The 13614-nt window shown below is 36.4% G+C and overlaps 1 protein-coding gene across 1 annotated transcript in view; it reads right to left on the reverse strand.

Annotated features, from left to right (window-relative positions):
• Positions 1-1467: 1467 nt before the first annotated feature.
• Positions 1468-13614, reverse strand: part of LOC149534038 (uncharacterized) — a 53838-nt gene continuing 41691 nt past the window's right edge. The window contains exons 5-6 of the mRNA XM_089807188.1: positions 2036-2359; positions 1468-1896 (exon numbers count right to left, since the gene is read on the reverse strand). Coding sequence (XP_089663314.1) covers positions 1742-1896; positions 2036-2359 — 479 coding nt within the window. The 3' untranslated portion in view covers positions 1468-1741. The remainder of the gene's footprint in view (positions 1897-2035; positions 2360-13614) is intronic.

Raw genomic sequence — 13614 nt, forward strand, 5'->3', positions numbered from 1 at the left:
TTCTGCTAGACCTATCTTGGTTCATTATGCTTCTCTAGTTTTTATTGGTCCTACTTTGCAAGTCTTTGTTGGCCCTTCCTCGGGTCCTTTTGTTGGTCTTCCCTCCCATGATGGGGGTGCTTCTGAGCCAGATTCAATTTCTTGGCAAAATGTTGCTGCTAGGGTGGAAGAGGGATTGCGGTCAAAAGTAAGAAATCTAAATATCATCAGTCCTCATTTCAAATGACCCTCCGCTCTCGCAAGGGTAAGACAAAAGGTACATCTTAACTATTTCTGATTGGGCCGGGTTGGATTTCTCTCTTGCCCTTCTTCCAGTTTCGGGTTTCCTGTTGGCTTTTTCTTGGTCAAGTTTTGCTTTGCCATGCAATATTTCTTCTTGATGGGAGGTGCTAGTTGTTTTCCCCCTTTCTCAGATTTGCTCCATCTTGATTATGTCATGTTTGTTGTAGTGGGTAGTCCTGAATATCTTTAGTTGAGGGTTTCAGGTCCCTTCAAATCCTGTTATGCATAGGGTTTCAAATTCCTTCAAAACCTGTTTTTCACTTAATCAAAAGCTGTACACAGTGTAACAAAAGCTCTAAAAACAATTCCAGCCAACTCTTGTTGCTGATTTTGACATTCTTAAATAAAAAGTAATCTAATCAGTCACTTCAAAAATATCAATATTTGTTTCTAGCAATAGCAGTATAACCAAAATTTGATATCGACAGCTTATTTTTTTTAAAAACTGAAATTAATTTTGTGGATATCAATCTTTAATGCTCTAGAGTTGGGTAGCATGCTTTGGTAATATAAGTTTTTTCAACTTCAAATGATGGCTGTTCTTGATAGCCTGATTGAATACAGCCAACTTCATTTAGTTATATCACTAATCATCAATTTTATAGAATTGGTATTGTGGTGGTGGTTTGTTTTCTGCTTCATTTACAGAATGAAGACACGGAAATGGGACATTTAGATGATAAATCAAAAATGCCAATTCAATACAGACTGCTTCCAAAAAGACCTAACCTAGAAAACATTATAGACAAACATGTTAACATTACAATATCAAGACCAGTCATTCAGTTCTTTTCATGATCAGAAACAATATCTCACAGATCCTATCTACATGTTTTGTTGTAAATGATTTGCTAGAAACTATATTAGAATATAGTCCCGTTTCAAACAGGAATGACACTTTCATTTATTTAAAAAACTCAACAATCGCCAACTTGATACCTGTAAAACATTTTTTTAGTGCAGCTGAATAGTTCTTCAAACAAACATTGCAATTTTCACCAGCAACTCCGGTAGAAGTAAAACAGAAATAAAAGCAAAATATAACTGTTGGCACTATTAATAGCCATCTGAACTAGGTAGTTGGCATTACTTTGTATTTTATCACGACAGCCAACGGCAGGAGATTCTAGTGACAATAACATTGAAAAGAGTCCTATAAGACAGAAAGAAACCCTTGCACTTCAATTCTGCAAATTAATATGCATAAATGAACTTACTATTTATTGATACAATGCATTTTCATCAAGGAAGAAAACTGTGTGAGAGGCATAAATCATGCCTGCTTCCTTGTTTTTTGAGCTTTTCGGTGGCCTCATTACATTTATAAATGGCCCTAAGCTATGTCTAAAGATTTAGACAAAACAATTTGATTTTTTCGGACATGCTATCAATTTTTTTAAGAAAACTGCATACTGTCTAGCCAAAAAAAATTGACACATGAAAACTAAATACTGTGGAATCAAATTTTACTAGCATCAACACGGCTCTTGTGCAGCTGAAAGGCTGGGCTTACCCAGGTTCCACAGCTGCATTGTATACCAGACCAGTTGAAATAACCCAAACGTGCCTGACATCCAATGCAGGAGAGCTTCCCTTCCATTGCACCCTCTTCAACTGATCACAAATAAATATGAAATAGAAAATGAGGTGGAAAAGCCATGCATATTTGTTTTAGCTACACCATCAAAAAGAATTCACTGAACATCCAGTAAGGCATCTCTTTAAATAGCAGTCTCCTGATTTTAAAAATTACCTGTTGTCATCCATTGCAGAGGCTCCACAAATACAGATGTACATTCAGATTCATGACAATCATTAAAAAAAGATCCACGGCGGCTTCTGTTTTTCAATTTAAAACAGGGCTCGCCTTCTCCTGGAAGATGAGTGACAACGTTATCTTGTGATGCAACTATTCTCCTACACATTTTGCAACGATAGCTTATACCAGGCTTCTCCTGATTGTTACATTCCTGGGAAGTTGGGATTTCAACTGGAACAGTTGGTAACAGACAAGGCAGACCAGGATCGGCTTCAAACTTGGAACTGTCAATTTTTTCTCCTCTGCCATATGCTTCCCCTTTGTCAAGAGAAAGCATTCTTTAAGAAAAATCTAAACATGACTAATAAAAACATTACTAAATTCTGCATAATTCAATACATAGCTTAAATAGAGTATCAGCAAGACAACCAAAGCAACAATAATTGGTATGAATTCCAGTCCTATCTGAACTGGAATCAAATAGGATAAGTGACGAGACCAAGAAAATTCTACTGACAGAAATTGAAAACTAACTACAACTCATTTATTATTTTAATGGATTTGTGGATAGAGAAGGGCTTGTGTTTAGTTTTCTCAGATAATCTATAATTTCTTTATATGAACCCCAAGTGCTATGCTGCTTTATTGAGGAAAAAGTGTCAAGATGATTTCTCTTTCTTGAAAACCGGTAATGACAAAAGAATTCAGAAAAATAACAGTATAAAGTAATCATATTTCGTCCTTCTCAAAGAATTCAAACATTCAAAGTGTCTTGCTTTCTTGTCTCAGCAAAAATTGTGGGGAATATTGTAATGTCCCCACTTCGGATCTACCTTTATATAGTTTTGAAAAAGAAATTTCAACTTGAGATGAGAACTGCAATATATTTGATGCAGGAGCATCCTAGGGTAGTTAGCAATCCTGCTTGTTGGAGGGATTTTGTCTTTGGAGTTGAGGACTCGGTCACCAAAGGAGTGGTGCTCGGTCATTACTGGGTGTAGTGTTCGTCGAGGTGCTCGGTCGCTGAAGGTGTGCTTGGCGTATACTGTTGCTCGGCATATACCATGTTACTCGACACTCTCTATAGTGCTCCGCATGTGTTGGTTGTTCGACACCCGTGGGACTCGGCAACACTTGTGGGAGCTCGGCGATGCTTGTGGATTTTCTGACGCTCAGCAATGTGGTTTGCAGGATGGAGTTCTTGCAGATTTAATCAATCATCTTGGAGCATTCAATGCATGTAGCATGAGATCGTGACGTGGAGCGATCGTGGGAGTTCGTGTGAACCTATTTGGGTCTTGGTTATTTGTCCTAGGTGTATTTAATGAGTGTTGTCAGCCTTCTAAGGCATTTGGTATTTAATATCTGTTTTAGGCCAACTTATGGCTAACATGTATTTAATGTAAGGGATTATTTAATTTGTAATTTGCTAGGCCGACTTGTGCCTTAGTTTGGTATAAGTAGAGGGTCTTGTGGAGTCTTGGATCATAGTCCTTCAGCATGGAGGAGTGGCTGAGAGGAGTGAAGTTTGAGTAGAGCTAGGAGCGAAGTGTGGGCTTGGGAAACAAGATGATTGCTTGGTGGCTTGCGAGCACAAGTTTAGATTCTTCTTGGAGTTTTCACCAGATTGTGGTTTTGGACTAGCTAGTGGTTGGATCTTGCAAGGTCTTGCAGAATTGCTATTTTATTTGCTTATGTATTTAGTTGTAACCCGAAAGGCCTTACAGTCAAGCATGTTGAATGAAAATCTTATGACTCTATTATGAGAATTGGCATTATTTTGGATTAAAATATGTGTTATTGTTTATATTCCATTGCGTGGTTAATTGTTGGGAGCTGGGACATTCCTTTTAAGATTATCCAGCCTTGGACATTGATGGTGACTAAATTAAAGGCTAAGTTCATACCTGCTGATTGTGAACTTGAATTGTTTAAGAGGTTGCAAAATTTGAAATAGAAGGATTTGTCTATGAAAGATTATACAGAGGAAAGGTGGCTCGGTACATTAATGGCCTGAGATTCAATATTCGGGATGAAATTGGTATGTTGAATATTACTTCTATTGAGGGTGCTTATCAATATGCTCTGAAGGCAGAAGATAAGTTGAAGAGAAGAAATCAAGGTAGTTCCCATGGGAAAGAGAAGCAGGATCATTCAACAAAGAATAAACCAAATGCAAAAGATGAACCAAACCCTGTTGAGCCGAGGAAGAGGACAAGTAGAGGTGTATTTAAGGGTACTTGCTACAGATGTGGTGAGGAAGGATATGAAGCTTATGAATGTTTACAGAAGGCTAGTGATAGAAGAGTTGTTGTTGTGAATGAAGCTGAAGGCTCAGTTATTGAACCTGAGCAGGGAGAAAGCTTACTGGCTCGGTGGGTATTGTTTGGTAAGAGGTCACTAGAACCTTGTCAAAGGGGTAATTTGTTCAAGACTCGTTATAAGTCTAGTGGTAAAATTTGCAATATGATTGTGGTAGTATGAGTAAGCTTGTCGCTGAGAAGATGGTTCAAAAACTTCGTTTGAAGAGGATGAGACATACTTGTCCTTATAGGATTGGTTGGTTACAAGATGAACATGCTTTGGAAGCGCGGGAGCAATGTCTTGTTGATTTTCAGATTGGGCAGTATAAGGATCAAGTGTTGTGTGATATTGTGGACTTGAGTAGTTGTCACATATTGGTTGGTTGACCTTGGTAGTATGATTGCAGGGTTGTGCAAGGTTGTGTCAAGAATGTGATTACTGTTGAGAAAGGTGGCAGGAAGCATTCCCTGATTCCTTTACAAAATGAGGAACTTGGTAGAAGGAATCTGAGTATTGGCAGCCGAGTTGAGTTGGAGGATTCCAAGATGGTTAGAGATAAGTGTTGAAAGCAAACTTGTGGCACACCGAGGATGAATGTGAAGAAGCAGGGAAAACAACTATCTGTTGCTAGAAAGGATTGGCAGAAGTGGAACAAGGGAATGAGCATGCAAGTTGAAGACTTGGAGGATATGTATGTGAAGAACCAATTTGGGATTTATGTGTTGAATCCTAGAAGATGTTCTTCCAACAACTGAGAACATCTTTACTCACTTGGGGTGTCTAATACAGGAGCATCCTAGGGTAGTTAGCAATCCTGCATGTTGGAGGGATTTTGGCTTTGGAGTTGAGGACTCAGTCCCCAAAGGAGTGGTGCTCGGTCGTTACTGGGTGTAGTGTTGGCCGAGGTGCTCGATTGTTGAAGGTTTTCTCGGCATATACCATGTTGCTCAACACTCTCTGCAGTGCTCGGCATGTGTTGGTTGTTCGATGCTAGTGGAACTTGACAATGCTTGTGGGAGCTCGGCGATGCTTTGGTATTTTCTGACACTTGGCAATGTGGCATGCGAGATGGAGTTCTTGAGGATTTAATCAACCATCTTGGAGCGTTTAATGCATATGGCATGAGATCGTGACGTGGAGCAATCATGGGAGTTCATGTGGACCTATTTGGGTCTTGCTTATTTGTCCTAGGTGTACTTAATGAGTGTTGTAAGCCTTCTAAGGCATTTGGTATTTAATATATGTTGCAGGCCGAATTGTGACTCAACGTGTATTTGATGTAAGGGTTTATTTAATTTATAATTTGCCAGGCCAACTTGTGGCTTAGTTGGGTACAAGTAGAGGGTCTTGTGGAGTCTTGGATCAATCATTCAGCATGGAGAAGGAGTAGCTGAGAGGAGCGAAGTTTGAGCAGAGCTAGTAGCTAAGTGTGGGCTTGGGAAACAAGAAGATTGTTTGGTGGCTTGCGGGCACGAGTTTAGATTCTTCTTGGAGTTTTTACCAGATTGTGGTTCTGGACTAGCTAGTGGTTGGATCTTGCGAGGTCTTGCAAAATTGCTATTGTATTTGCTTATGTATTTGGTTGTAACCCGGAAGGCCTTATAGTCGGCCATGTTGAATAGAAATATTATGATTCTATTATGAGAATTGACATTATTTTGGATCAAAATATGTGTTATTGTTTATATTCCACTGCGTAATTAATTGCTGGGGGCTAGGACATCTCATTTGGGGATTCTCCTACCTTGTACTGCATCAATATTTATGAATATAAACTTATCAAATCTAAAGATATTTTGTTATAATGTTCAACTTGAAATCCTAACAATAATTCAAAAGATAGAACTTATCTTGATTTACTGCAGCACTCCCCTTCTCCTATGTTGAGTATTGATTTTTCCATCATAAGCCTTGATCAATAAACCAAATCCTTAGGGAGAGTTCATATCAGGTTAAAAGCTCTTTGGGAGGACCTCCTAGGGCTCTACTTGCCTTATGACCATTCTAGAATGGTCCACAAGCTATGTTACCATCTTATTACGACTTTCTCCCTCCAAGGCATTTAGGATATCCTTTAATCAATATATCCATCCTTATAATCCTTGTGAAGAAATTCATCTCTTCCTAGGCCTTAGCTAACCTCATATGCATATGTTGTTAACTCTAGTAGTATTTACTAGACTTCAGAGATATGTAATCTATACCTTAATTCCTTTCTAGGAATTTCAACATTCACCAAGAATGTCCTTGATCAGTCCTTTAATTGCTGGAAAATGTGAACACTTACTGGCCAAAAAAATTCCTCAACGTAGTTGCCAAGACTAGGTTCTGATCTGATCTAATGAATGCCTATGTCTTGTTCAATCAGATTCTTCAACAAGATTGTATTTGCTGATGAATAGAGTTCCTCCCAATCTCTATATCAATTTGTTGAAGATTGTCCTCATGGTTGATCTGATTCACTGAAAGTGAGTTGAATTTGTATTATCTAGAAGTGGTTGCCTTGATATGATTGTCGATGATATTCCTTTGTATCAAGTCACCTTCTGTTCGCTGATCAGATTGTCTTTGATTTCTATTTTCTGTGAGACTCCTCTTCTCTATTTGCTGAATGTTGTTCGCTTGATTTCTGATCCGTTGGGAATGGATATTAATTGTTAATGTGATAGAACTCATGTTCAATGGTGATTTAGAGATATGCTTTTGATGATACGATTGCCTTCTGGCTTGATATTCTTTCTGAGGTGGTAAGACCTGCTACTATAAATTCCAAAGATTATGATAGATAAGCAAATAATAGGATGGTGTCTTGTATACTCCTCATAAATCTGTCAGTACTGTTGGAATCACTGTTGCCATTACAACAAAAGCTCGAGCTGTCAATGAATGTCACAACAGCCAGAGAAAAGAATCCACGGGAGGCGGTTAAACACATGTCACAAATCCATCAATCTATGCTGAACAGTACCTTCACCTATAGGGGACAGAGGCACCAACCTTCCAACAATTCCCCCTCAGCCTAACCCAAGGGATTCGAACCCATAACCCAGCGCTCTAATACCGCTTGTTGGAATCACCATTGCCGCTACACCAAAAGCTTGAGCTGTCAATGAACGTCACAACAGCCGGAGACAAGGATCCATAGGGGGCGGTTAAGCACATGTCACAAATCCATCAGTCTATGCTGAACAGTAGTTTCACCTAGAGGGGACAGAGGCACCAACCTCCCAACAAGTACAAGCCTCCATAAAGGTGCACTTTATCATGGTCAATAGCACTTGATATACATGCTTGATTGTCTTCCAACTAATTCGTACCTCTTTTCAGAAATCTCTTTCTTTTTTGTCTTATGCCTTTTTGATAAGATGCAACTTTTCAAAATGAATACAACCATCCAAATGGATATTCCCTTTACTAACAAATTATAATATATCTTTATTTCATGTTGCACTTATTTCTCCATAGAAGATACTTCTTTTACTCCTCACACTTACTCCACTCTTCATTCTCCTTTTTATCTTCATCAAATGCAATATCTACATGTGTTATATTTGAAGAGACATGAATTTTGACATCATTTTAAGTGAGTCACCCCTTTATATAATCCCACCTTTTAGTGAATTGTGTATTAACTTCTTAAAGAAATTGCACCCTTTGATGAGTCTCTTCTCTAAAGGATATTCATCAAGCATATGAAAATTCCCATTCTGTATCACCAACTTAATAATATTAATGCATTTGTCTTGAGCGCTGCATTAGCAATATATTTGCTTATTTACGTTGCTGTTCATTCATTCATCACTGTCCCCTTTTTTTGTCTTATTCATTGTGTTTCTATATGATTGCTTGACATGTCTGATAGGTTAGTTGTAATTCACTACAAAGTTATAGATGCAATTGCTTGATCATATTGCAGCCTATATACTTATCACTGCTGTATATTCCGCCGCTGTGCTGCCACATCATTGTTGCTTATGACTCATGTCTAATCATAACAACAAGACATATTAAATCACTTTCTAACACTACAAATTATATTACCTTTCTAACTTCTTGTCTTAAGAAAGTCGCTGGAAAATATAGCTGCTTCTTTGAATTACAAACTTTGTTTGCATTGTCTTAATTTGTCTTCTTCCAATCTGTTGCTACTGCACCATATGCTTTCACCTCAAAGGATTCAAATGAAGATGTGAACATGGAGTTCTATTTCTGTTTCCATATTCGTGAGGGCAAGTGATAATAAAACCAGACTGCAATGAAACACAAATAAAGATCAAATGCAGAAATGTTTTCATTGGAGCTCTTTCACTTGACCTGTATAAAACTAGCAATCGCACTCTTGGTGTGCAATGGGTACGCCAGAGAGGTTTGAAAGGCTTATTAGGAAACAATTTGGCCTTTTTTAAATGGAAAAAAAGATAATTAGACTTCATCAATAGCATGCTTATGTTATGTTTACAATAGAGAGAATGGGGGCAAGGAGTGATAAAATTTATAATTATATTTATTACTACATACTGCAAATATATATATATATATATATATCTTTTCAGACACTCTGATTGACATCCAAAATGGCTAGATTAAACTTTTTAGAATTATTTTGTGAGCCTTATTTTAATGCTAAAAATATAATGAACATATATCCAACGATAATAACCAATCAAAAATTCAAAAAATCAGTAAAAAAATCTATACTATTTAGATGATGAGGTAGATAACAAATTTCACAAAGTTTAATAACTATTATTAAATGGTAGAATAATGGAACTGTTATGCATTTTAGGGTATATTTGAAGTTGTAATAATTCAAAATCAAAGTAACGAGAATCGGAATCGGATCGGAATCGGCAAGGCTGGATCAAATCGTGAATCGGCCATGAATCGGTAAATTTTAAAAAAACCCTTTAAATTTAAAGATTTTAACAATTTAAAACTTATTTCATGCACCCTTTATTGAATATAACTTAAACACACTATAACATCATCAAATAGAAGTTTACATAAACACGGAACATAAATGATAAATCCATCACATACGTAACTACGTAAAATGTACATTGTAAGATGTAGCTGAAGTAAATAGAAATCATATGATCATAATGATTCAAATCATAGAATGTATGTAAGATAAAGATCCATAAGACATCAGGCTGAAAGTAACATCTCTGATAGGATATCATTGCTCGAAGTAACCTGGTGAAAACATAGATGATCATATCTACATGTGATAGTGGTGATTCATGATCCTACTAACTATTTGATATAATCCATTTGGAAAGCGCCATTCAAAGGAGGGAAATCAAATGCTTGTTGTAGGCTCTGAAATGGGGGAAACACCATCTTAAAAAGGAGAAATACAAACCACGGATATATAAGATTCCTTTTCCATTGCTCGAATTCCATGAAGACACGAACATCCTCAATACAAGGGCACGTGCATGGTATTTGTTTGATGTAATTTTCATCTGTATATAACAGTCTACAAGCATTTGTTGGAAAAGTTGGAAGTCTCAGTGAACATATGGAATGACCCACACTTGTCTCTAGCTCGAAGTCATCACACAGAGTTAGAAGATTGGATACCCGTATCAACAATGACGTTGGTGTTCCCTGCGTTGGGGAATCATCTTCGACATTTCACACTCCCATCTCTAGCACACGTGGACATTATATTGTTTTAGAGATTGGTAATTCATGCCTGCAATGAATTTGGTGTTTCAAATTTGTGAGGGTTGCTCTGAGTATTAATATAACAAGGACCACAAAGCATGTGAACTGCTTGACAAAATTCCATTGTACCAATTTTTGCTGCCGATTCAGGCGATTTTTGCCAGAAAAATTGCCTGGCCTGAATCGAATCACCAAACCGGCAATTCAAGCGATTTTCAGGCGATTCTCAAAACTATGTTCAAAATTGTCCACACTCACTTTTTGAAGTAGTTGCACTACATTTACTATTTTACCTTAATATTAGTTTTCATGGACACTTTGCTTTATTGTTTACTACTGTAGTTTTTCATAATTAATTTGCTTCATAAATGCATTCTAATAAGAGCAAGGATGCAAATACTTAAGACTAAATATGACAAAGATATCATTTTTTAATCAACTTTTTTCTCTTGATTTTTATTTTGTTTATTGTGATTGATTGTAGTCTTTTTATTTTTTCTAATTTAATATATTGCAATTTAAATTTCAACAGCCAATATTTTCAAAAATATTAAACTATTTCATTTTAAAATGTACGCAATATTTATTTTAAATTAAAATATAATATATAGATTTAATTTTAATACAATCATAATTGAATATCATTTAATTTTAAAATCACATTTAACAATTTGTAATGTGAAAATTATTTAATAAACATAATATTATATAGAAATGAAGTTATTTAATAAATATATCTTTTAATATCTAAGTTTATTATCTTATGTTAAAAATATATTTACTAGCTACGTCAGAAAAAGTTAAATAAAACTTAATTGTTATTGAATTATAAGATAATGAGCGCTTACCCAGTGAATGACCTGGAGAAAAGGGAAATTGGATTATGTTTTCAAATTTCAATAAGGTTAAAAAATATTCCATATTCTCGTAATTCTCCTTTCACAAATTAAATACAAAGGAAGATAGGAACCATGAAAAAAAAAAGGAATGAGTGTAAACTATGTAATGTGGAAAACGACAAACAAATGATGGAAAAAGTATGGACGGTTGAGAAAGTTTCATCATCTTGCTTCCCCTCTCATATACTGCACACCGTTGGTTGAAAAAAATAGGTCATTCCTTCCATATATGAAACACCTTCTGCCTAATAATCGATGAAATCTATTTATGCTGTGGTGGCTCTGATCGCATCTTTTATTCCTCAAGTATTAGCTTCTTTTATTGCCAGTGTTGCTTCAATTATTGATTATAATTCACTGCCAGCAACTAAGACACAACTCCACGTGACCCATTGAAGGTCAACTCAGCAACAGCACTGTAATGTCCCTCTTTTGTCCATTCCCCAAATCTAATCTCTTCTCATTTAATGATGCTTCTCTTACATTAATAAGTTAAAATATTTAATTTAAACTTATTTAATCATCTATTGTTTTAGTTATTTCTACCTTCCAGAAGGAGACATCACAAATATTTTCTTCCTAAACAATTGTAAAAACAAGATAGAAGATGAAAGACAAAATCTAACTTCTTTCATAGTTTCAGCAAGTTCATCAAAAGGATTTCATAGTCAAGAAAAGTCCAGTACACACCATACCACGTTCACAGTCCATCATGAACAAGGCCCTCAAGAATGAGGGTACCTTCCCATTTTGTAATGAAAGCAAAGAAGCTAAAACAGTTCAATGATACCAAAGGAGGTAAAGCTAGAAGCCTCGATAAGCATATCCACGATCTGCCAGTCCCATGAGCTGTTAAATATGGTAACATAAACAAACTCTATATACCATTAAAGTAAAGTTTCTGCAAATTCTAAGTGATCAAATCTAAGATAATACCTTTCTCTGTGCTTGCTGAAGATGATCTTCCTTAACCAGGTTTGTATGAAGAAATGTCTATAATATATTTATTGTTCTGAATTTCTTAATCTCTGCATTAATTCGTAAGGGGCAGTCTTGCTTAATGGAGTAGACTTGTACTTGTTTGTGTGTCGTTTAACTACAACCAAACCCCAACATATATAAGGTAACCAAAGGGCATGTTCCTTGAAGGGACATGACCCTATCTAGGTCGGCCTTTGCTTGACTTCTCATAATCAGTGCCAAAGATAAGATTATGTTTGTTAGTAAACTAAGGTTAGTTTAGTTTCACACTTGAACATCATCACCCAAGGGAGACGCCAATGATGCCTTCATACAAGGAGCAAGTAGTAATAGGCCTTTCATGCAAGAACAGATCTGAATGATCTTGCCCAATCAGACCAGTATAATATCGAAGTTACAGATTTAACAATTAAGACTAAAACAAGCTATATTTCCATCATTTTCTTTGATATCCTCTTTAAATAATGGAAGCACGAGAAGCCAAAGGTGTACAATTGTAAATTGAAAAAAAGGTCTCCATTCAAGATATAAAATGGAATATTATAGTGACAAAAGCAGCCAGCTAAACAACCAGATATCAGAGCCGTCTTCCTCTATAAATTGCATTAACATAGCCAATGATGCATGGGATTAGGTTCACATGCATTGTAGATCCTTAAGACAGGCAAATATTAGTTTTTCTGCCATCAAAGGTTCAAGCACCTTAGATTTCAGGAGCGTTTTAGAGAGAATGTCCAACTGAAACCCAGCTTGATGCAATCAGACCTAGACAACTCACTATGAGCATCCTTTGATCCTGGATTGGCCCTTTTGTTGTCTAATGATGTTGGTTCTTCTGGCACAAGCCCTACTACAGACATTTTTGTGATAGCCTCACATTGTAGTTTCCCACTTTGTTTTTCACCAGCTCCATGCTTTCATTCTTTGAGTAATTGTTTTCCTTTTCTTTCTTTGTACATAAAGCTTTAGGCTAATACATTCAAATTTCCATAATCAATCAAACTATTCAATCTGTCAAAATGAGATGAAGCAAGTACAAGACGTGTGTTTCTCCAAATACAATACAAAATCCAGATCCCATCCCAGTCCTCATTACAAATAGGGCATTAATTACAAATATACCCCCCTTCTCAGGGCAGAATTTTGTTAACTTCAGAAAACAGTAACACTTTCAGAGCTACTCTTGAGGAACTTTGTATGGGACACCCTATGTATAAACATGGTGTTAACAGTCATGATTTATTAAATCTGATTCATGAGGCTCTTTCAAAATGCAAGAGAGCAAAAAATAGAAAATCTGAAACTAATTGTTTTCCAGCCAATGCTTGATTTGATAAGGAATGCAAGAGGGCTAGGAGAAACCTAAGGGAGTCAAATAAAACTAACCTTGACATTAAGGCCTACAAACAGATCCTAAAGAAGAAAAAAACCGATTTTATGTTCACAAGGAGAGAGGAGCTAATTTTCTTGGGCAGAAATAACCCCAAACGTTTTTGGAAAGAACTCCAACCAAGGAGAAAGCAAACTGAAAATAATATTACTGCCACCCAATGGTTTGAATATGCTAAGAAACTTTATGAACAAGAGGGTGGAGTGGGACAGCCACCTTTGGCCAACGATGATATAAATCTTTTCACTGTGCAAGACATAGAGACAGGGATTAAGAAGTTAGGTGGAGGTAAAGCAAAAGATCTTGGTGTGCTCAAAGCAAAATAT

This window comes from Cupressus sempervirens, chromosome 10 (assembly GCF_028749045.1).
Source record: "Cupressus sempervirens isolate cs-2001-9-10 chromosome 10, ASM2874904v1, whole genome shotgun sequence".
Taxonomy (NCBI): Eukaryota; Viridiplantae; Streptophyta; class Pinopsida; order Cupressales; family Cupressaceae; genus Cupressus; species Cupressus sempervirens.